Source organism: Amphibalanus amphitrite, unplaced genomic scaffold (assembly GCF_019059575.1).
Source record: "Amphibalanus amphitrite isolate SeventyFive unplaced genomic scaffold, NRLGWU_Aamphi_draft 000108F_arrow, whole genome shotgun sequence".
Lineage (NCBI taxonomy): Eukaryota > Metazoa > Arthropoda > Thecostraca > Balanomorpha > Balanidae > Amphibalanus > Amphibalanus amphitrite.
Window position 1 is genome coordinate 498,295 of NW_024881603.1, and position 20,487 is coordinate 518,781.

Below are 20,487 nucleotides of genomic sequence, written 5' to 3' on the forward strand. Positions count from 1 at the left end.
ACGTCCATCAAATGGTGCACTTTGTCGTATGGGCGATATGTAGCTGTTGCCGACGAGACATGTCTTCGTTCGTTTCATTGTAGCGATTCTTTGATTTGATTTAGGCTATGCTTCAGGACATCATTGATGGATTTTCTCAAAAAGTCATTCAGAAGAAAGTATGATTTTAGCATGTTAGTTCACGGCGGTGACGGTGACATGACATTGTTAATTTGCACAGGGAATATACTTGGACGAATTCAATCAGAAACACCTGGCAATGGTCGGGCACGCTATCGCCTACATCACCCTGGGCTTCTTCTCGCTGAAGGGCCTGATGGAGTCGATACCAGAGCTGGTCCGACTCAAGGAGACTCCCACCGGCGACAAGGTGTTCCCCATCCCGGCGCCAGGTGAGACCGGGTGAGGGGACCAGCCCACTGACACAGCAGCTGACTGATCGCAGCACCCAGTCCACTGACTGATCACACGCCCAGTCCACTGACTGATCTCAGCACCTAGGCCACTGACCGATCGCAGTCTGCTGCGGCCATATTACACCGAATGCATGGAGGCGCTTTAAGAGGACCGTAACACGGGATAGATGTGCTTCATTGTTTGGATTTAGCTGTGATTGTGCATAGTTATTTATCAAACTTACACCAAGTGGGACTTTAAAGTCATTTTATCTTTTACTCAGGTTGATAAGTTAATGGTATACTTTTCAGAGTCTCAAGAGTAAATGTATTTTTTATTTTTTATTTATTATATATTATATATTATATTATATTATATATTATTATATTTTATATTATTATATATTTTTTGTTTTTTATATATTATCGAAATATTTGCCATCATTTAAATAAAAAATACATTTACTCTTGAGACTCTGAAAAGTATACCATTAAACTTACTCCAATTTCCTTGTTCGTGGCAAAAGTTGTTTTTTTTATGCCGCATCTGTTAGTATTAACCCGGTTTACATAGGGTTTGTTGCAAGCTTATATCTCTGTCCGTGATGTTGCAAAAGATGACAATGGTGCTTAACAATTTACAAAATGATCCCCTCTAAATATTTGTAGACCAATGCATCGAAATTATCGGCAATTAAACGAGCTAGAGCCTCGTCAAATATGCTATGTAAACCGGGTTATTGTGTCGCACTATTTTAGAGACGTCAGCTGTTTCTCAAACACTGCAGTTTGAGCTGCCGTTTCGGCGGGCTGTGACCCACTACTCTGCTGTGTTCGCAGGCGCTGGCTCCTCAGCGACCCCGTCCACCGCAGCTGAAGCCCAGGACGCGTCGCCAGCCACTGCCTTCCTATCCTGTGAGTACAGTGCTGTTCCCCCGTCCAAACCCGTCTGGACGACACGACAGGTGCAGAAAAGCAGTACTGCTTTTTAAACTATGCATATACCTACTGCTTTCTCCCATCTGTACATTTTTCATGTCTGCAGAGTGCTTCAAATGGCGGGTGCAGCACACTTCAGCCGATATCACATGATGCACTCGGTACACAGCGCGTACCACGCACGCATGCTCGCCGGCTCGCAACCCGCGTTCAGTCCGATTCATACACTTATCATTGGCTAGGAGCAAAGTTGTCCGTTAATGATGGAATTTTGGCGACAAATGTGGATCCATTTTCATCCATTTAGTATTTTGAAATATGCTCTGATTTGGCGAATATATAATATCACAGAGACGGTAGCACGAATCCATGACGCCCACTCCACCTGATCCTTGACACGTGAATGTCGTAATTTTCAGTCGAGGATTCTGTCCGCGGCTTCTCGGAGGAGCTGGTGAAGGTGATTTCCGCACAGAGCGAGTGCGTCAAGGTGTCCGACGTCCCCAACCTGTACTACGTGAGTACCTGCCGTGTGGTGAATGTCCCCCTGTCAGAATGCACCTGTTTCACATCTACGACCTAACTACGTGGCACCTAGGTATGTGCGCTGGCGCGTCGTGACTGGTGTCGAACTCGGGACTTGGGACCCGGGAGCCACAGTCGCTGGTGTGAGTAGTATCCGCGAGCTCGGGTTTCCACGAGCTGCGGCTGCGGTGTGACTGGACGGGCGCGCCCCGTGTGTCGGCAGCGCGAGTTTGGCCGCGGCCTCGACTACCAGCAGCAGGGCTTCACCAGCCTGCTGGAGGCACTGGCCTCGCTCGGCGCGCCCTTCCACCTGGAGAAGCGCGACGACGACTGGCACGTCAGTGTGAGGAGGCCGGGCGGGCGGCGGGCCCGCGCGGCCAGCGGCGCCCAGGGGCCTGCAGCTGCCGGCGACACGGGCCGACTGCACTCGCCCAAATCAGGTCAGTCGGTGTAGGCGCGGCTGATAGGGCACCACGGCCAAACACTTTGGAGGGTCGGCGGGCGCTTCAGAGGACCTCTTTATTCGTGTTCCTCATTGTTTAACGCGCAGTTCTAACTAAGCTGTTTGTTTCTCGCGTACGTTCACTAAACCGCGATGGTCTCATTTGATTTCAGTCCTTACTTTCAGCCAGTTAGTAAAGTTGGAAATTTGGATAATGATATGCTACTTAGCTGTTCAAGTGCTGTTGGAGAACGAACTTTTGTTTTTGCTTCTTTTTTTCGACGGCATAAGAATGTTATTCAGGAAAGCTGACTTCAGTCAGTCTGCACCTGATTCCATCAAATCACCATTTGTCTGGTCCGTGCCTCAGATGCGGCTGGGGTCATCCCGGCGGCGGCGGGCGGGGACGCCGCGCGCTCGCCCGTGCCGCCGGCGCGGTTCGCCATTCAGCAGCTCGTCTGGCTGGAGGAGGGCCGCCAGGTGGCCACCGAGACCGGCTACCCGCTGCTGGAGGTGGTCGTCACGCACGTGAGTTACATCCCCGGTACTCCCACCATAGTAAACCAGTAAAACGCCTTTTGGGCGAAGAACGAGCGAGCGAGATAGTGAGCCCTGCACGTGCGGAATGGCGAGAGGGTACTTCCAACGGGGCTTGTGCAAAGCACCCTTCTAAACGGTCGCTAGCGGTGTGCCAAATTTGAACGCAATCGGCCCAGCCGTTCCTGAGATCTGGAAGCGGCATTCTGCACGTGCGCACGTGCAAACGGGGTCCAAACTGACTTTTGCACGGCACCCTACTAACCGGTCCCCAGCCGTGTACCAAATTTGAGCACAATCGGCCCAGCCGTTCTCGAGATCTGGAAACGCCCCCTGCACGTGCGCACGTGCAGTAGCACCCTAACCGCAACACATGGGAATGCATTGCCTGGTGGGTGCCTACCTGTATGCCAAGTTTCAGCGAAATCGCCGAAGTAATTACTGAGTTATAAAAATGGGAACATATTTGACACCTCTTATTGTTGTATTATGCACGTGCACTGGGGATGACCCACATGCATCGAGAGTATCCTATTTTTGGTAGAAGGGATGCAGCTACCCTACAAAAATTACCGCAAGACAATCGCCCTAGCGGCTGCTGAGATATGAGCCTCTCAAAATCACTACTTTTGCAAAACAGCTTGAACACCCTTGACTTTTCACGTGGCACGTGCCACGACGGTCACTGAGATGTATCAAAAGTAATCAGTTACGGGGTAGAAGGGATGGGGCTACCCAACAAAAAAGACCGCAGGCCAATCGGTCCTGCGGTTGCTGAGATATAAGCCTCTCAAAAGCGTTACAGGCCGGTTCGGGCCGCTCATACTGATATTTTTTCCGTTATATTGAAAAGACTTCGCTTCGCTCGCTGCGCTCGCTCGCTCGTAACCATACCCAATGGTAGTAATTCGTATTCGTTTCGGGCTACACTGAGGTAAAAAATTGTTAAAAACCAAATATTTCGGCTTTATTGAGTAGCCTTGTTCACTGGTTTGAAATATGAAATACAAAAAGACGATACAAATGTGATGACATGCGAAACAGGTTCGTGCTATGATGCTATCAATGATCTGTGACTTCCTTTTTTTTTACACTGTGCATACGCTGAAACAACCATACAGTTCAAATCATCACACATCGTTATGACAGTCGTAATAAGATATTATACATCGTCTGATTCGTATCATCGTCGAAAGTCGGAATCGTAAAAGCGCCAGACGGTCTCTTATAAAAATGCATTAAAACCTGTACTTTGGCTATCATGCAAAGACAAGAAAGAGTATCTAGATACTTTTGAGATGCAAAAAAAAAACAACTATGGTTCCCCATTTTCTCTATAAAACTAACACATGTCAACACAAAGCAACGTCCCAAATCGGGCTAATGGTAGCTTTGCCCACCCCCTATTCATTGCTGACTTGTGTATCTTTATCTCTAGAGCTTCCCGAATCGTTCTTCTTTTCCAGTTCCGTTCAATGGCCAAGGTTGTAGCTTTTCGCGGGTCCAAATCTCTAGCACATGAGAAGGCGTGTTGTGCTGTAGCCGATGTGTCCGTGCGACCATGTCTTATATCAGCCACATGTTCTTTCAGCCTCGTAAGCTTGGGACGTCCACTTACTCCGACATAAGACTCCCCGCAATCACATTTAATCTGATAGATGACACCCTTTTGCATTTCTGGATCCGTCTTGTCTTTTACTTGAACTAGATGATCTCGAAGCGTTCTAGATTTGTGCCCTGTTTTGATGTTGTGTTGACGTAAAAGTCTTGCTATGGGCTCGCTCAGTCCTTGCACGTAAGGTAAAGAAATGTACGTTGTTCGGCTTGTTTCTTCATGTGTATCTGTCCTATTTGCTTTCTTCTGCGCTAATTCCTTTTTAATCACATGATTTGGGTATCCGTGCTGCTTGAACACTTTCCCTAAATGCTCCTTTTCTTTCGCTTCCGCTTCTTTGGTGCTAGATATTTTCTCTGCTCTCCTGGCGAGGTTTCTGATGACTCCAACCTTCACTGCTGACGCGTGATTTGAGTTGTTTCTTATGTAAGTGTCACTTGCCGTTGGTTTCCTGTAAACAGCGGTTCGAAGACCCTGTGCACTGTCCCTGCTGACGCATACATCTAGTTCAAGTAAAAGACAAGACGGATCCAGAAATGCAAAAGGGTGTCATCTATCAGATTAAATGTGATTGCGGGGAGTCTTATGTCGGAGAAAGTGGACGTCCCAAGCTTAAGCCGCGTTCCCACTACGGCCGTTCAACATCGTAAAGTAAAATAACGGGAGAAAACCGGCAAGATCGGCAAAATCACAGCATGCATTTTTACGATCTCTGCCGGTGGTGGTGGGAACCGGGTATTTGACACGTGTTTTCGGGTGGAGGCATTTGTAAGATTTTGAAAGTTTGCTCCCCATGTTGGTTGGTTGGTGAGGTCGCCAAAAAGTTGAACAGTGTTCAACTTTTTGAACGTTCTTGAAGGTTTGTGCAGATATTAAATGACACTAATAAGCATTTTTAGGCAGTGCATAGAGCAGGAAGCCATTTTTGGGAAGTTTCTTGATATTCAAAGTGAGAAGACAAGCAGCAAGGCATGAAAGGTGGTGTATTTTTGCGGATAAAAGCTACATAACTATAATTATATACATAGATGTATAAGGCGAGCGCTAAGTGGCGATGAATAACTTAACTTTTCGGCAGATTTACCGTAGGTCTAGTTCAATGTATTCTTTTACCTACCATCAGCGCCTGGAAATAAGAATCCTACAAATGATTTCATGCCACTGCAAATGCGGCGCAAATAACAAACGTTTATTTACATCATCTGACAGCGATACATGCCGCAGCAGCACTTGCTCTTGTGAAACTAAAGGCAGAGTTTCTGACCATCGTGGCCACCGGCGTCGTCGCTCACTTATGACCTCAAGCGACCGACCACTCCTCGTTCAAGACACGCAGCTTCCGCCGTCGGATCGTCACTGAGGGCCTCATTCAAGGCTCAAACAAATCACAGTGTCTTCTGGATCAAGGCCATCTGGATCGCGCCATGTGATTGGGACTACCACATGCGAAGCATGTGATTGTCATTGGGCTGTCTGGCCTTGTTATGCACATCGCATGCGACTCTTGAGCGAATGATCCTCGCTAAGTCACAACAGGTGCGACTTGCACTTCTGATCTCCCTCTTTTCGTAGCACCGCTCCGCAACTCAGAATCTCGGAGACAGATCCGGTTGCGCGCCAGCTACCAAGAGTTGCATCGTAGATTCAGATAGATAGGCCTGGGACCTCAAACGCTTAGGCCAAGCTCTCCTCTGGAAGACCGCTGCATTGTGATGCCACGCCACACTGCAGAGCTGTCAGACAAACGTTGACAGTTGCCACCATCTGCTGTGAACTGTGCTCGAATACACTCGCTTACCTTCATTGAGCACACGGCGTCAGTTTCCTTGCTAAACTCATAAGTGCTTCTCGTCTGTTCAGTTGATATTATAATTGCCTTTATACAGTTCTAGCATGGCCTGACGAGATGGCGTAGTCACATGACGATGGTGACATGAGCTGTGGCACTGCTGTAAGCTGAATGCCTGCTCCGTATAGGTACTTGTAGGTAGGGGAAAGTGGGTGTATTGCGCCCTCCTAACCAATTGCGTCCACCAACATTCCCACGGATTCAATAGCATGTTTTGAATTTTGTGTTCGAAAACATTATTTCCCCCACTGGATAGTTCCTTTTATGGCCCAAGCTCCCCCATGAAGCCAATCAGCAAGGCTCATTACGCCATCAAAGATGTTACGGCGTTTTCTTAGCTTTTTTGCAGTATTTTGACCATTGGCTATAAAAATGTGTGATATTTGTGTGATTTTCAGAGTGATATTTAAAAAGAAAAACCCTTTTTTCATTATGTTTCACTAAAACAGTTAACTTCCTTCAACATCTGTATGATAACTTCCTCGCTTTTATTAAAAAGTACCTCAATTTTAATTGCGCCCATGGCAATTGCGCCAGGGGGCGCAAATAGAATAATGGTGTAGCTATTGTATATCACGACAGCATGAATGCATCATTAATTGATTGCAATAAAGAAGGGTTTAATGTCAGGCAGGGGAGCAACCCGCTGTCGTCAGTCCGCAAATTATTTCTCTCGTCAAACTTATAATGCAGCTGCCATTAGGCTACGAACTTGTGGTGTAATTGACAAAATACGATATTTTCAACATGGACTCAGGCGTGAGAGGTGACAGCTATGATAAAAAAGTAAAAACTGATGTCATAAAGCTGTCGAAATAATAAAAATTATTAATTTTGAGAGAAACGATTGAAAATGTAACCGTATAGGCGCATACGTTCACATATATCTAGTCGGTTACAGTAAACGTTTTCGTTGCACTTTTACAAGCGTACGAACACATGTAAAGTTATCTACCTGGGCAAAAAACATTGCGATTTACACCTACATTTATTATTTAACCAGCGTGAATAACATTATTAATGTTACAGTAAGCCGCAATGACATTAGACTGCCAGGGTGAATGCATTCCGTCTCATTCGCTTAGCCATGTTAAAGTATAGGGCGCAATTGGGTTCTAATTGCGCCATCCCCCTGGCGCAATTTACAGCAGTTGTTGGCAAATGCGCCCTTTTACATGTTTCTGAAAAAACAGCTGTCAGAAGCAAACGAAACATTATTAATTGATCGGGAGGCTCTTAAATCGTAGCCAATGAGTTCCTCTTTGAAATTGTCACCAATGCATGCTTATATCTCCAGCGGTTTTCTTACAATTAGCGTTTTTCCTTAAGGTGGCGCAATTCACCCTCCTTCCCCTACTCGTATACCTAAATCGCTGAACCTGTGTCGACAAATTCAGTTGTATTGCAGCCTGCTTCAACTTGCGAAATGTTTTATCGAGGATTGCCATAATAAACTGATAGGAAATCATCGGAACTTGCAATTTATCGGTTACCGCTTCCCGAAGGTATTCACAGCAAAACCACAATGAGTTATATCAACTGCACACATTTTCGCTTCAAAAGTCAATAGATTGTCGTTATCATAGCTGTGAATGCTTTTCGCTGGCTTTGTTGATATATTTTCTAATGCTTGCGTACTTTTAACACGCTAATAAATTTAAAAGGTTTTCTAATTTTATCATTCATTCAGTTGCATGGAATCTTTTACCACATCAACTACCTAAATTCTGAACATTATTTTTACAATAGCTTATTGTGCCGATCCCTCCTTCATCATCGCTCCTCTCAACTGGCTTTGTCCAAGCCGTTTGCCGATGTCTCACGATGTTTCCCCATCAAGCCCCGTATACCAGATCTAGGGAAGTGTTCAACTTTTTTAGAAAAGTCTCTAGATCAACGATCTCGTCCGTTTGCTCCCGTTCTTGCAATTTACGATGTTCAACGGTCGTAGTGGGAACGCGGCCTTACGAAGCTGAAAGAACATGTGGCTGATATAAGACATGGTCGCACGGACACATCGGCTACAGCACAACACGCCTTCTCATGTGCTAGAGATTTGGACCCGCGAAAAGCTACAACCTTGGCCATTGAACGGAACTGGAAAAGAAGAACGATTCGGGAAGCTCTAGAGATAAAGATACACAAGTCAGCAATGAATAGGGGGGTGGGCAAAGCTACCATTAGCCCGATTTGGGACGTTGCTTTGTGTTGACATGTGTTAGTTTTATAGAGAAAATGGGGAACCATAGTTGTTGTTTTTTTTTTGCATCTCAAAAGTATCTAGATACTCTTTCTTGTCTTTGCATGATAGCCAAAGTACAGGTTTTAATGCATTTTTATAAGAGACCGTCTGGCGCTTATACGATTCCGACTTTCGACGATGATACGAATCAGACGATGCATAATATCTTATTACGACTGTCATAACGATGTGTGATGATTTGAACTGTATGGTTGTTTCAGCGTATGCACAGTGTAAAAAAAAGGAAGTCACAGATCATTGATAGCACGAACCTGTTTCGCATGTCATCACATTTGTATCGTCTTTTTGTATTTCATATTTCAAACCAGTGAACAAGGCTACTCAATAAAGCCAAAATATTTGGTTTTTAACAATTTTTTACCTCAGTGTAGCCCGAAACGAATACGAATTACTATCATTTACCTGAGGAAGATTAGAAATGACACTTCGTCCATACCCAATGGCTACCCGCTGCTCGAGGTGGTCGTCACGCACGTGAGTTACACACCCGGTACTTCCACCATAGTAGACCGGCTACCCGCTTATCGAGGTGGTTGTCACGGACGTGAGTTACACGCCCGGTACCCCCATCGCATTATAAGATTCGGGTTGTTAATATATTTTCAGTGCTTTTACACGAGCAAGACATTATACATGGAAAATATAGGTTGCTCCATTCTGGTGCTTCATTGGAAGCTGGCTCTGGATGTGTGCTTACTGCTTAGTGCGCCGAGTCGTATCCTCAAGCTACGCATTTCCGGATATCGGTGCGTATTGCAATCATTGACCAATCATTGTTTAGGATCGGTGTTGATTTGAGTGTCGTTTTCTGCGCAGGCCCGCTCTCCGGGTGAGTTTTTCTTCCGTCTGGGCAGCAGCGGCGCAGAGCTGGTGCGCCTGGAGGCCGCCCTGGCCGCTGCGTACGGCGGACAGCACCGGGCGCCGGCCATGCGGCACTGGACGGCCGGCCGGCCGCTGGCCGCCAGCACCCACGCCGGCTGGAGGCGCGCCGTCCTGCTCGGCCGCGCCGCCGAACAAGTGAAGGTGAGCGGCGGACCAGTGGACAGTTGCCGGTAGCTCTAGGTTGGTGGTTGTTGGTGAAGTAGGAGGATTGGGGTGGGTAGGGGACTGAGAAAATATGGGTGGCATATGTAATTATAGCCAACTGCAGTGACGGAGTGCATATTTCGTTCGTGTTTTTTGTTCGTTCACTCAGTGGTTCTGAGTGCACTGTGCGTCTCCCACTGGCAGGTGTATCTAGTGGACACGGGCGCGCGGCTGCTGCTGTCGCTGGAAGCCGTCCGACCCCTGGACGACCAGTTCATGAAACTGCCGGCGCTGGCGCACGAGGTGAGAAAACCTCTGCAAAAACAAAACTGCAGGGCAAACAAGCGTTTGTGCAATGGAATGGACGTCTGTGTAAAATGTCCGAATCGGCTGCGTCTGTCGCTGCTCGCAGTCGCGACACTATTGCTCTGCGCCGTTCGCAGGGGTCTGCCGTTATTTGTTGTGCGCGGTTGGCAGAGGTCTGTTATGATTTGCTTTGCGTGTCGTTGGCAGGGGTCTCTGGCGCGGGTGGCGCCGCCCCTGGGTCTGTTATAATCTGCTCTGCGCCGTTGGCAGGGGTCTCTGGCGCGGGTGGCGCCGCCCCTGGGTCTGTTATAATCTGCTCTGCGCCGTTGGCAGGGGTCTCTGGCGCGGGTGGCGCCGCCCCTGGGTCTGTTATAATCTGCTCTGCGCCGTTGGCAGGGGTCTCTGGCGCGGGTAGCGCCGCCCCTGGGTCTGTTATAATCTGCTCTGCGCTGTTGGCAGGGGTCTCTGGCGCGGGTGGCGCCGCCCCTGGGTCTGTTATAATCTGCTCTGCGCCGTTGGCAGGGGTCTCTGGCGCGGGTGACGCCGCCCCTGGGTCTGTTATAATCTGCTCTATGTACGTACACCGTTGGCAGGGGTCTCTGGCGCGGGTGGCGCCGCCCCTGGGTCTGTTATAATCTGCTCTGCGCTGTTGGCAGGGGTCTCTGGCGCGGGTGGCGCCGCCCCTGGGTCTGTTATAATCTGCTCTGCGCCGTTGGCAGGGGTCTCTGGCGCGGGTGGCGCCGCCCCTGGGTCTGTTATAATCTGCTCTGCGTCGTTGGCAGGGGTCTCTGGCGCGGGTGGCGCCGCCCCACGGCATCTGGTCGCGGCCGGCGCAGGCCGTCTTCGATAAGCTGGTGCGCGGCGGCGTGCCTCTGATGGCCACCGTCCTGCAGCAGTCCCAGGTGAGGCGCCGCCAATCACTCCACAGAGTACTATCTCTATACCTATCGGTTCTGTCCGCTCCGACCGTACGTCAGCGCGCTGCTGCCGTGTACTGTGTACTGTGTACTGGGTAAATTGCGTTTGTACTGTGTACTATGTAGTGTATACTGGCACCGTACCGGCTCTGTCCGCTCCGTACTCAGTATGTCAGCGCGCTGCTGCTGTGTACTATGTAGTGTATACTGTCACCGTACCGGCTCTGTCCGCTGCACAGTATGTCAGCGCGCTGCTGCTGTGTACTGTGTGGTGTATACTGTCACTGTACCGGCTCTGTTCGCTCCGTCAGTACGTCAGCGCGCTGCTGCTGCGTATAACTGTGTCATATGCTCCGTGCTCAGTACGTCAGCGCGCTGCTGCTGTGTAGTGTGCGGTGTGTAGTGGGTATAACAATGTCACCGTACCGGCTCTGTCCGCTCCGTACTCAGTACGTCAGCGCGCTGCTGCTGTGCGACACCCGCGGTGAGACGGACGTCCACGTCGGCGACGAGCTGGTGTCGGCCGGCGCGGCGGTGGTTCAGCCGCAGCACGACTGGCCGCCGGCGACGCTGCGCACCCCCGACTCTCGACTGCTGAGCGACCTCTACGCGGCGCTGGGCGCGCCCGACGACCACCGCCGGCCGGCCGTCAACGGGGAGGTGCGGACGCCGCCCGAGGGCGCCGAGCTCCTGTCTCCGATCAGGTCAGTGCCGCCGCCGCCGTCTGTGCCTGTCCGCGTGGCAGGCATTACACGGTGCGCCCAGCGGCCCATATTATAGAGTTGCGGAGCAAATTTAGTAAAGTATATGTTCACAGTTCTTATTGCAATGTGTCGTGGCAAACACACCGCCACTTATCTGATGCATTCTCTCAACCGTCATTTCCCTCCTAAGCACTGTGTATTTTGGGCACGAATTTCGGTTTGTTGTATTATGAGTTTTGTATTTATTATGGATGTCGAATTACGAAAGGATAAACTGTGTGTTGCAGCCGGCAGCTGCCGGAGGCGGATCACTGCGACACCGGCCTGGTGGACCGGATCAACGCGCTGAAAATCCAGTGGTACGTGCTCATTACCTTTTCGATGGCACACGAATAGAGGGTGCTGAATCAGTGCTCCTGAGAACTGGTGGATCGTCGGCCAGCGTTCGCGTCTAGCCGTGTCATAGAAGCAGTCATGAATCGTCAGTTCGGATGTTCATTTCCCGTTTTTCGTTGTTTTTTCCACAAGCACGTTGAAGTGCATCAGAACGCCTGTAGGCATGAGGCTAAGAATGTCTTGTGCTAAGAATGGCCCGCTTTTGCAGCGTTTGACGGCACTGCGCTGTGCTCCACAGTTACGACGCCCACAAGCAGTTCGAGGGTGCGCCGGCGGGCCCTCGGCGGGCGGCGCTCAGAGCGCGCCACCTGCGTCTGGAGGCCGAGCTGCAGCGGCTGCAGGCATCGCGATAAGACCGCAGACCTCAGCTCGCGATAAGTCCGCAGACCTCAGTGAGGCCCGCGATAAGTCCCGCAGACCTCAGAGGCGCGCGAAAGTCCCACGGACCTCAGTGAGGCCCGCGATAAGTCCCGCAGACCTCAGTGAGACCCGCGATATGTCCCGCAGACCTCAGTGAGACCCGCGATAAGTCCCGCAGACCTCAGTGAGGCGCGCGGCGGGCGCGTTCGGCTGCCGCCGAGCGGCCCTCGATTGTACCTGGCGCCGGGCAGCGGGACGCAGTCCCGGTCCCGGCAGCGTGCGCAGATAAGTGTTGCTTTACATGACTCCTCCGAGTACGTTATTCGGAGCGGCTGTGACTGCTCTTCCAGAGTGTTAGGTAAATGTAATAAATTAATTCTCACAGTTGCCTGCTTTTGTGTCATTTCACCTATTAAAGGGACCCTCCCACCTTCAAAAAAGTTAATGAATTGGCATGAAAGTGATGTCGCTCGGTTCAGAAAGAGCGAAAACGAATATCTACCAAATCTCATCGAAAGATATTCACCGGTTTTCAAGATATTATAGACTTTTATTTTTGTTTACTTTTTGGGATCTCCACTGTTTCTAGCGACTTTATTTGAAAGTGCGGGACTTATTGCGCGCAAAGCAGCATATACCACCGCGTGCTACCAAACGTTTTAGATGGTTTTAGTAAAAGATTTAAAATCGGTAGATCTGCGCTGACGTCACACATTCAGAGGGGGCATTCTAATGCATTAGCCCCTCTGAATCCAAGACGTGCTGCATTTTTGAAATTAGATATTTTCGATTTGAGGTATTTCTCGATCTTGTGTGTGCTCAAACCGGTAAGTGCAAGCCAGGGACCCCATTTTGGCTGTCTATTCTCAACTCAAAACTTAATGTTAAGGTGGGATGGTCACTTTATCCCGCGCCGGGCCGGTGCTCCGCGACTTCCGCGCCGGGCCGGGGGGAACACCCCCCCCCCCATCTAACTCGGGTCCTGGGCCGCGTAGCGAGACGCGGTAAGCGGCATTCGAAAGAGCGTAAAAAATAATGACGGAAACACTTTGGTCATTTTTTTGGTTCAGGTCAAAGGTCAGGTCACCAGAGGTCATCAAAGGTCAAATCTATATTACTATTTGAGGAGGGTGCGTCTGTCCGTTACCGAGGTCCCGACTTGGCCGTGCTTTGCGTGGACTACAGGCCAGACCGTTGCACCTAGCGCGGTGAAATTTGCACAACTTATAGATCAAGGATGCGCGACGTGCCTTTGGGGGGTCTGGGCTCGATCGGATTGATAGGGGGCGCGTGGCGCGTGCTCAAAAAGTGCTAATTCACGTCATAGACTTTACATGTATAAATCGGCGTGCGAAATCGGGCGAAAACGGCTAAATTTGGCCGACACGGCTCCGGTCCCGGTGCCATATCTTGGCGACCAGGGGTCCGATCGGCACGGGGAAAACAGCATCGTGTAGATAATTGAACGGGCTATCGAATGGTGTGCGGTGCAGGGGATGGCACGCGCCACGTGCACCGGGGAGGGCACTTTTATGTGGAAAATTGACGTTTTGGACGGATTTTGGAATTTATATTATTTTCAGGTGACCGTCAGACGGAGCGAGCCGAAAGAACGCCTAGTAGCAATAAAAATGTACCGCCTCACATATAAAAATTGTGAAAAGCTGATTGATCCAATTCAAGGTGGTACAAATCTCGGGAGAAAATTGTGTTTGTCAATGATGTGCCACTTTATTAATTACTCGCGTTTTGCTGCATAACCTGATACCTTTGGCATTTGAATATGGTACCATTGGATAGAGCATTTAATTCTGTCCAATATTCACTCTTCATTTTTGCATGATGAGCAGCAGTATTCTTAACCCGCGCGGGGCTGGGGTCTCCAGCCGAACGCGCGGGGCTGGGGGGGGGGGGTAAATTTTACCCCCCCTGTTATCTCCCGAACTAATGGTCCGATTTGGAAAATTCAAACGCCAATCGAAAGCTCTCATCACGAACTACTAAAAACATGTACTTAATTTAAAGTTTGAGGTCAAGGTCAAGGTCAGGTCAAGGGTACAAATTGCAAGTTTCTACAGTATCGGCCTTGCACCGTAGTTGCCGAAGAATGGAGTCATGGACTGAGACTGATCGCCCAAAACGTGTTCTTAGGCTACCAAGACAATATTAGTTGCATACAATATCATTCAGAGGTCAAGGTCAAGGTCAGGTCAGGTCAGGTCAGGTCACCAAAAAACAAAATATAGAAAAGGGCATGTGCGACACATGTTTTATGGGTCATTTTACTCATATAATTCAATAGGCACACTCAATAAGTGATATGGACCACCTCTGGATGAATTTCAGGTCGAGGTCAGGTCAAGGTCAGGTCAAGTGAGGTCAAATTTTGAAGTTGGTTGTTAAGGCCTAAAAAGGTGTCTATCTGATGCAGTTTTTCACGGCGAATCGAATGGTGCTATTGTTGTTTCCGTACGAGGTCTAGAACTTCCAAAAAAGTCATTTTTCAAAAAATTTGTGTGTCGTGACGTCATAAAATTTTGAATAACTCCCACATTTTTGAACTGATTCTTCTAAAATTTGGTATGTAGGTGCACATAGACCACTTCTCTGACATATATTCCGGTTTTTTCGATAGACTCAAAGTTTTGGATTTTATAATGATTTTCCCAAAAAAATCAGTTTTTTGAAAAAAATTAGGCCAAAATCCAAAATTTTCAAAAAACCGAGATAGCCATTTGATAGACAAAGTAAAATCACGTATAACCTTTTTTGTTACGTCTTGATTCCTTTAAAAATGAAGATGTTAGCGGCGTTTGAACTTTTGCCGTTTTTGAGGCGAAAATGGCGAACATGACGTCACTAAAACGTCAATTTCTCAAAAGTTTTCCGACGGATTTCGCTCAAATTTTCAGGGAAGGTGTCAAATTGATGTAAGAAAAGGTACTGAAAGTTTGGCGGCGCTGCGCGCCGCCGTTTTTGAGATATCGCAAAAATTCGCGAGGGGGGGTAAAATTTACCCCCCCAGCCCCGCGCGGGTTAACCCTCGCACCGACGGGGGGGCGGATATCCGCCCCCCCCCCCTGAGGTTTTTCGCGAATAGCGGGAAAACCGCGGCGCTACGCGCCGCGAAATTTGGTATGACTATAACCTCATCAATTTTACACATGGTGTGCGAGTTTGAACCTCCTACCTTTTAAGGTCAGGTCACCAGGTCACTTTGAATGACCCAACCTCAAGTCACTTTTTTGCAACTTTGTCACCGTGCCAGAGCTACAGTAGATGTCGGAGGCCTTTGAAAGTCGCAGGATATTATTAGGTCATTAGTAGCTACAATTTGTATATCTCGGAATTTTGATATCGGTGACCTAAGGTCAGGTCAATTTCGCGACCTCCCCATTATAAGTCAATGGGGGAAAAATCAACTCCCTGTCATGGATGATATAACACTGGATTGGTGTCTCGTGGAAATTAACATTGGGATCCGCGACATTGGGATCAGGCCTGCCATCTAGCGAGAGAATTATCGTAAGTTAGGAGCAAGCCGAGTGAACGCCATCTCTCAGCATTATGACACACGTGGGTGTGATGTGTTAGTTGGCTTGAATTGCATATTCCCACGAGTTGGGGGTAATCTTACTGGACCTGAGACGACAAAAAAAAATGTATTAAATGCTTGAAAGCCAAAAACGTCAAGCAGCCTTTAGGTAATAACGAAAATACACTGGCGGATCCTGGGGGGGGTCCACGGGGTCATGACCCCCCCCAAAAGGTCTGAGAGGGTCATTTGACCCCCCCCAAAAGCCGAAGACCTAAATGCGCTATAGACGCCGTCTTGCATGCTCAAAATCACCTGTCAAACACTTCTGAGCTAATACCTTTGTTTTTCTGGATCGTGTTGCGTGAAAAGGCGTATTGAAGAGTGAAGACCAGAATCTTACTCGTTTTTGTCTCAACCGTGCGAGCACCAGGGGATGATCCAGGAAAACTCCAAGGGGATGGTCATGAATTTAATTCGTGGTGCCCCTACCTGTACGCAAAATTAAAAACTCAACGGATTTCGGTCACTTAATTTTGGTGATGTCCTATTTTCATTTTTTATTTTGTTTGTTTTATTTTTAGTGCCCCTGGGCCCTGGCAGGTCAAAATCACGTCTGAGGCGAAAGAAATTCACGGGAATCCCAAAAATCACGTCAGGACATTCAGGGCCCTCTGACCAGCCTGACAGCTAGGGCCCTTCTTACTTCCTGGGGCCTCCAGTGAATAACCGCTAGTGTCTGTGTCTGACCGCTAGGGCCCCTCTGACTCCTCAGTAGGTAGGAGGCCCTCTGTAGAGGAGGTCCTCTGTAGAAAGGAGGCCCTCAGTAGAGAGGAGGCCCCCTGTAGAGAGGAGACCCCTTTAAAGAGGAGGCCCTCTGTAGAGAGGAGACCTGCTGTAGAGAGAAGGCTCTATGTAGAGAGGAGGCCCTGTGTAGAGAGGAGGCCCTCTGTGGAAAGGAGACCGCCTGAATGCAGAAGGCCCTCTGAAGAGTGGAGACCCGCTGTAGAGAAGAGGCCCTCTGAAGAAAGGAGGCCCTCTGTAGAGAAGAGGCCCTCTGAAGAGAGGAGGCCCTTTGCAGAGATGAGGTCCTCTGGCTCTTTGAAGAGAGGAGGCCCTCTGTAAAGGAGGCCCTCTTAAAGGGAGAGACCCTCAGTAGAGAGGAAGCCCTCTGTAGAGAGGAGGCCCTGTAGCTTCTGTAGTTAAGAGGCCCTGTGAAAAGAGGAGGCCCGCAGTAGAGATCGGTGGTCCTCTGTAGAGAGGAGGCCCCCTCTGTGTTTTGACAAATGTTTTTGCAAATTTTTCGCGGCGCTTCGCGCCGCCGATTTATGTACATACGTACAGGTCAATACGAAATCTTGACTGTAATTACATAAACCAACCGTGTCAAATTGAATCAGAATTCATATGTGTGCTGTAAAGGAACTCCGGCTTGTACTGCAATGCTAAAAGGGTGGTAAAATTTGTGTTTTGGAGCTGTGTTTCGACACATTCTTTTGCAAATTTTCTCGGCGCTTCGCGCCGCCGATTTATACACCAATCAATAAGAGAGAAATAACAGTGACTGTAATAACACCAACCGTGTCAAATTGAATCGGAATTCATATGTGTACTGTGAAGGAACTCCGGCTTGTACTAGCATGCTAAAAAGGTTGTAATATTTGTGTTTTAGAGCTGTGTTTTGACAACTTTTTTTTTGCAAATTTTTGCGGCGCTTCGCGCCGCCGATTCATACACAGGTCAATAAGAGAGATCGTGACTGTATGCTACTATTTACTAATGCATTAGGCTAAAAGTGAGGTAACTATATCTACTTCTGGGTTTTTAAGTCGGTCGACCCGCCTCCCCCCCCCCCCCCAGTAAAAAATCCGTGGCGACGCTCCTATATAGGTGGGTTTCACTAACTAAAACTACTGAGCCGAGTGACTTACGATAAAACTTCATCTTATAAACGACGAAGATCAAATGTCATTTTTTGATCTCGACATACTCGCTCCCTACCCCCCCCCCCCCGGTCGTCAGAATTCATTCACCAGACCTGGTATGTCGGCCGACTGGTGACCCCCCCCAAAACGACCCCCTAGATCCGCCCTTGCGAAAATAAAATGCGTAAGACGGTGTGTATTGAAACGCCCAGTCCCATCGGCTTGTACGACCTTTTATATGGTCATTTACTCACAATGGTACAGCAGTTTGACAATATGTCATACATATTTGGTAGGCTTATTCCTTCTTCTCCGAATTTCGAACGATTTTCTTCATCTTAGTTAATGCTACAGCACGTGCCACGTGCCAACTTAGGGGTGTCGAAATTGTTCCACATAAAGTAACTCCGCAATGGCTGGGCCCATGACAGTAAAACTTCGTCAATAGTTAGTCATCCAGTGGCCAATGCATTTCCATGTGTCACTATGGGGGTGCTACTGCACGTGCGCACGTGCGGGGTGCCGCTTCCATCTCAAGAACGGCTGGGCGGATAACACTCAAACTTGGTACACAAATGTCACACCGATGCTCGCACTGCATTGATCAGTGCTTACATTGGTGCAGTCATTAGGAAAAAGATGAAATGAGATGCGTGGTGTTTATGCCTTTCTGTTCCAGCAACTGATTGATCCGCAACAGGAGATCCCTGTTTGTGAAGGCTTCGTCTCCCTTTTCCATTCCTTGTTTAAAATGACAAAACAATGTATGTACGAAGAAGATCACACATTAAAATTGTTTTAGGCGGCTATCTTGGGCCACGGCTGCGGAGTTGTAGTCAGAGCCAGCGGTTCTGTTCCGACTTGGAGTCGGTTGATTTTTAAAAGCTGTAGTCGCCAGTCGGAGTGTGACTCGAACGTCACCGAAAAGTCATCGACTCCACAGACTTACCAGGGCTGCAGAGTCGGAGTCAGAGTCGGAGTCTTTGTGAATCGACACTCGACAGTTCTGCCCGGAGGAGTCGGAGTCGATATTTGAATACCGGAATCGGAGTTGGAGCCAAAGTCACTGAAATTTCATCGACTACGCAGCGCTGGTTGGATCCTTTTCATAGAGCGTCTTGAATTACATATTGAGCGGTAATGACGTTAGCAATTCCGTTTAACTTTTCATTAGACTTATAGATAGTACCTACTTACGTTCGTTTTGTTCTTTGATCGGACAATTTGTTTGATTTAGGCCAAGTAAAGACTCATGTGAAAAATAGCGAAAACGACACGTGCTGGCGAAGTCTCCAATAACTCCCTGTTTCACGATTTAATGAGGAAATATCATGGAACTGCTTATCTTATTACTGACCCTGCACATAAATCTATTAATTTCTTCACTTTTACTGACATATAAAGACATAACCTTTTGAAAAATTGCACAACAAGCCTGCTACTACACCACACTCCCGTGTGTCACAATGCTAATCAGCGGCGTTCACTCGGCTTGCTCCTAACTTACGACAATTCTCCCGCTAGATGGCAGGCCTGAGCTCAATGTCGCCAAAAACTGCGAAGACACCAATCCATTATTATCTCATCCATGTCCCTGTTTTTACCACTAAAACGGGTCGGAATGGCCCCATATACCATATATGACTTCATATACGATCAACCTTCACTACCTTGAGGTCTGTTTTGCTTTTGGGCAGCTGTGAGGTCATGTGACGTCATCAAAGGTCACCAAAGGTTTTTGGCCAATAACTCCGTACAGGAACAAGATACAGACGCGTGGATGGTCTCATTGTGTTCAGCTCGTCAAGACGCATCGAATGATATACATGATGGTCACGTGACCTGAGGTCAACCTTTGACCTTGACCTTTCGAGGTCAACGTATATATCATTCGATGCGGATTGACGAGAGGATCACGATGATGCCATTAGTTTGTTCCTATCTTGACTTATTCGAAAGTTATTCGAGAAAAACTCTCTCCATATCTAGCGCCGCCATTTTGACTTTTTCGACCCCTGTGACGTCATCTTTGACCTGACCTGAAAATGACCTTTGTAAAAATTGTAGATCTTGGCAGTGCGTATCCGATGCCATTTACCGCTTGTCGCTATCTTGCTTCGTTCTCGAGATCTCAGGGGGGGGGGGCGGTCATCCGCCCCCCCCCGTCGGTGCGAAGTTGGCGCAGACTATTGGTGCCAATCGGAATTTCTTTTCTTGGAATTCCAATTTTTGTCCAATTCCAATTTGGAATTTGGACGGAATTCTTAACATTTTTTGGAAATTAATCGGAACACAAGGCCTTTAAAATTTAAAATTTTAAAACGGAGGCCTTTAAAACGCTTTTAAACACTTTTAAAATTTACGCAAAAAATGCAAAAATCGTTAAAAATTGGAATAGCCCCCGCTTTGGACAAAATTGGAAATTTACTTGGCAATTTCTTGGAATTGGATCGGAATTGGAATTGAAATTTCATGAAATTGGCACCACTAGCGCAGACCCCCGTCGGTGCGCGGGCTAAAGATGTAAATGTTCCAAACCATTACATTGTCATTTTTAGCGAAATTCATCGATGGCCATCAAAAGACTTCACGCCAGTTTTCGAATCATTCTAAAGTAGAACGCATGATAATACGACACGGGCACCTCGATGCGATGTATCTTTTTTTGGTTTTATTACAAAATGCTTGGCCGTCAAAAAGCAATCGAACGAAATGGATACCAACCAAATCGACACAGACCAACGCAATACCCA

At 48.1% G+C, this 20,487-nt stretch overlaps 1 protein-coding gene across 2 annotated transcripts in view; it reads left to right on the forward strand.

Annotated features, from left to right (window-relative positions):
• LOC122380850 (tudor domain-containing protein 5-like) overlaps window positions 1–12,658 on the forward strand; it is a 29,828-nt gene extending 17,170 nt beyond the window's left edge. For both annotated transcript variants that reach the window (XM_043364363.1, XM_043364364.1), the window contains exons 4-14: window positions 221–392; window positions 1,236–1,310; window positions 1,754–1,851; window positions 2,083–2,299; window positions 2,672–2,829; window positions 9,382–9,588; window positions 9,796–9,894; window positions 10,680–10,799; window positions 11,265–11,518; window positions 11,806–11,877; window positions 12,153–12,658. In XM_043364363.1, coding sequence (XP_043220298.1) covers window positions 221–392; window positions 1,236–1,310; window positions 1,754–1,851; window positions 2,083–2,299; window positions 2,672–2,829; window positions 9,382–9,588; window positions 9,796–9,894; window positions 10,680–10,799; window positions 11,265–11,518; window positions 11,806–11,877; window positions 12,153–12,267 — 1,587 coding nt within the window. In that variant the 3' untranslated portion in view covers window positions 12,268–12,658. The remainder of the gene's footprint in view (window positions 1–220; window positions 393–1,235; window positions 1,311–1,753; window positions 1,852–2,082; window positions 2,300–2,671; window positions 2,830–9,381; window positions 9,589–9,795; window positions 9,895–10,679; window positions 10,800–11,264; window positions 11,519–11,805; window positions 11,878–12,152) is intronic.
• The last annotated feature ends 7,829 nt before the right edge of the window (window positions 12,659–20,487 follow it).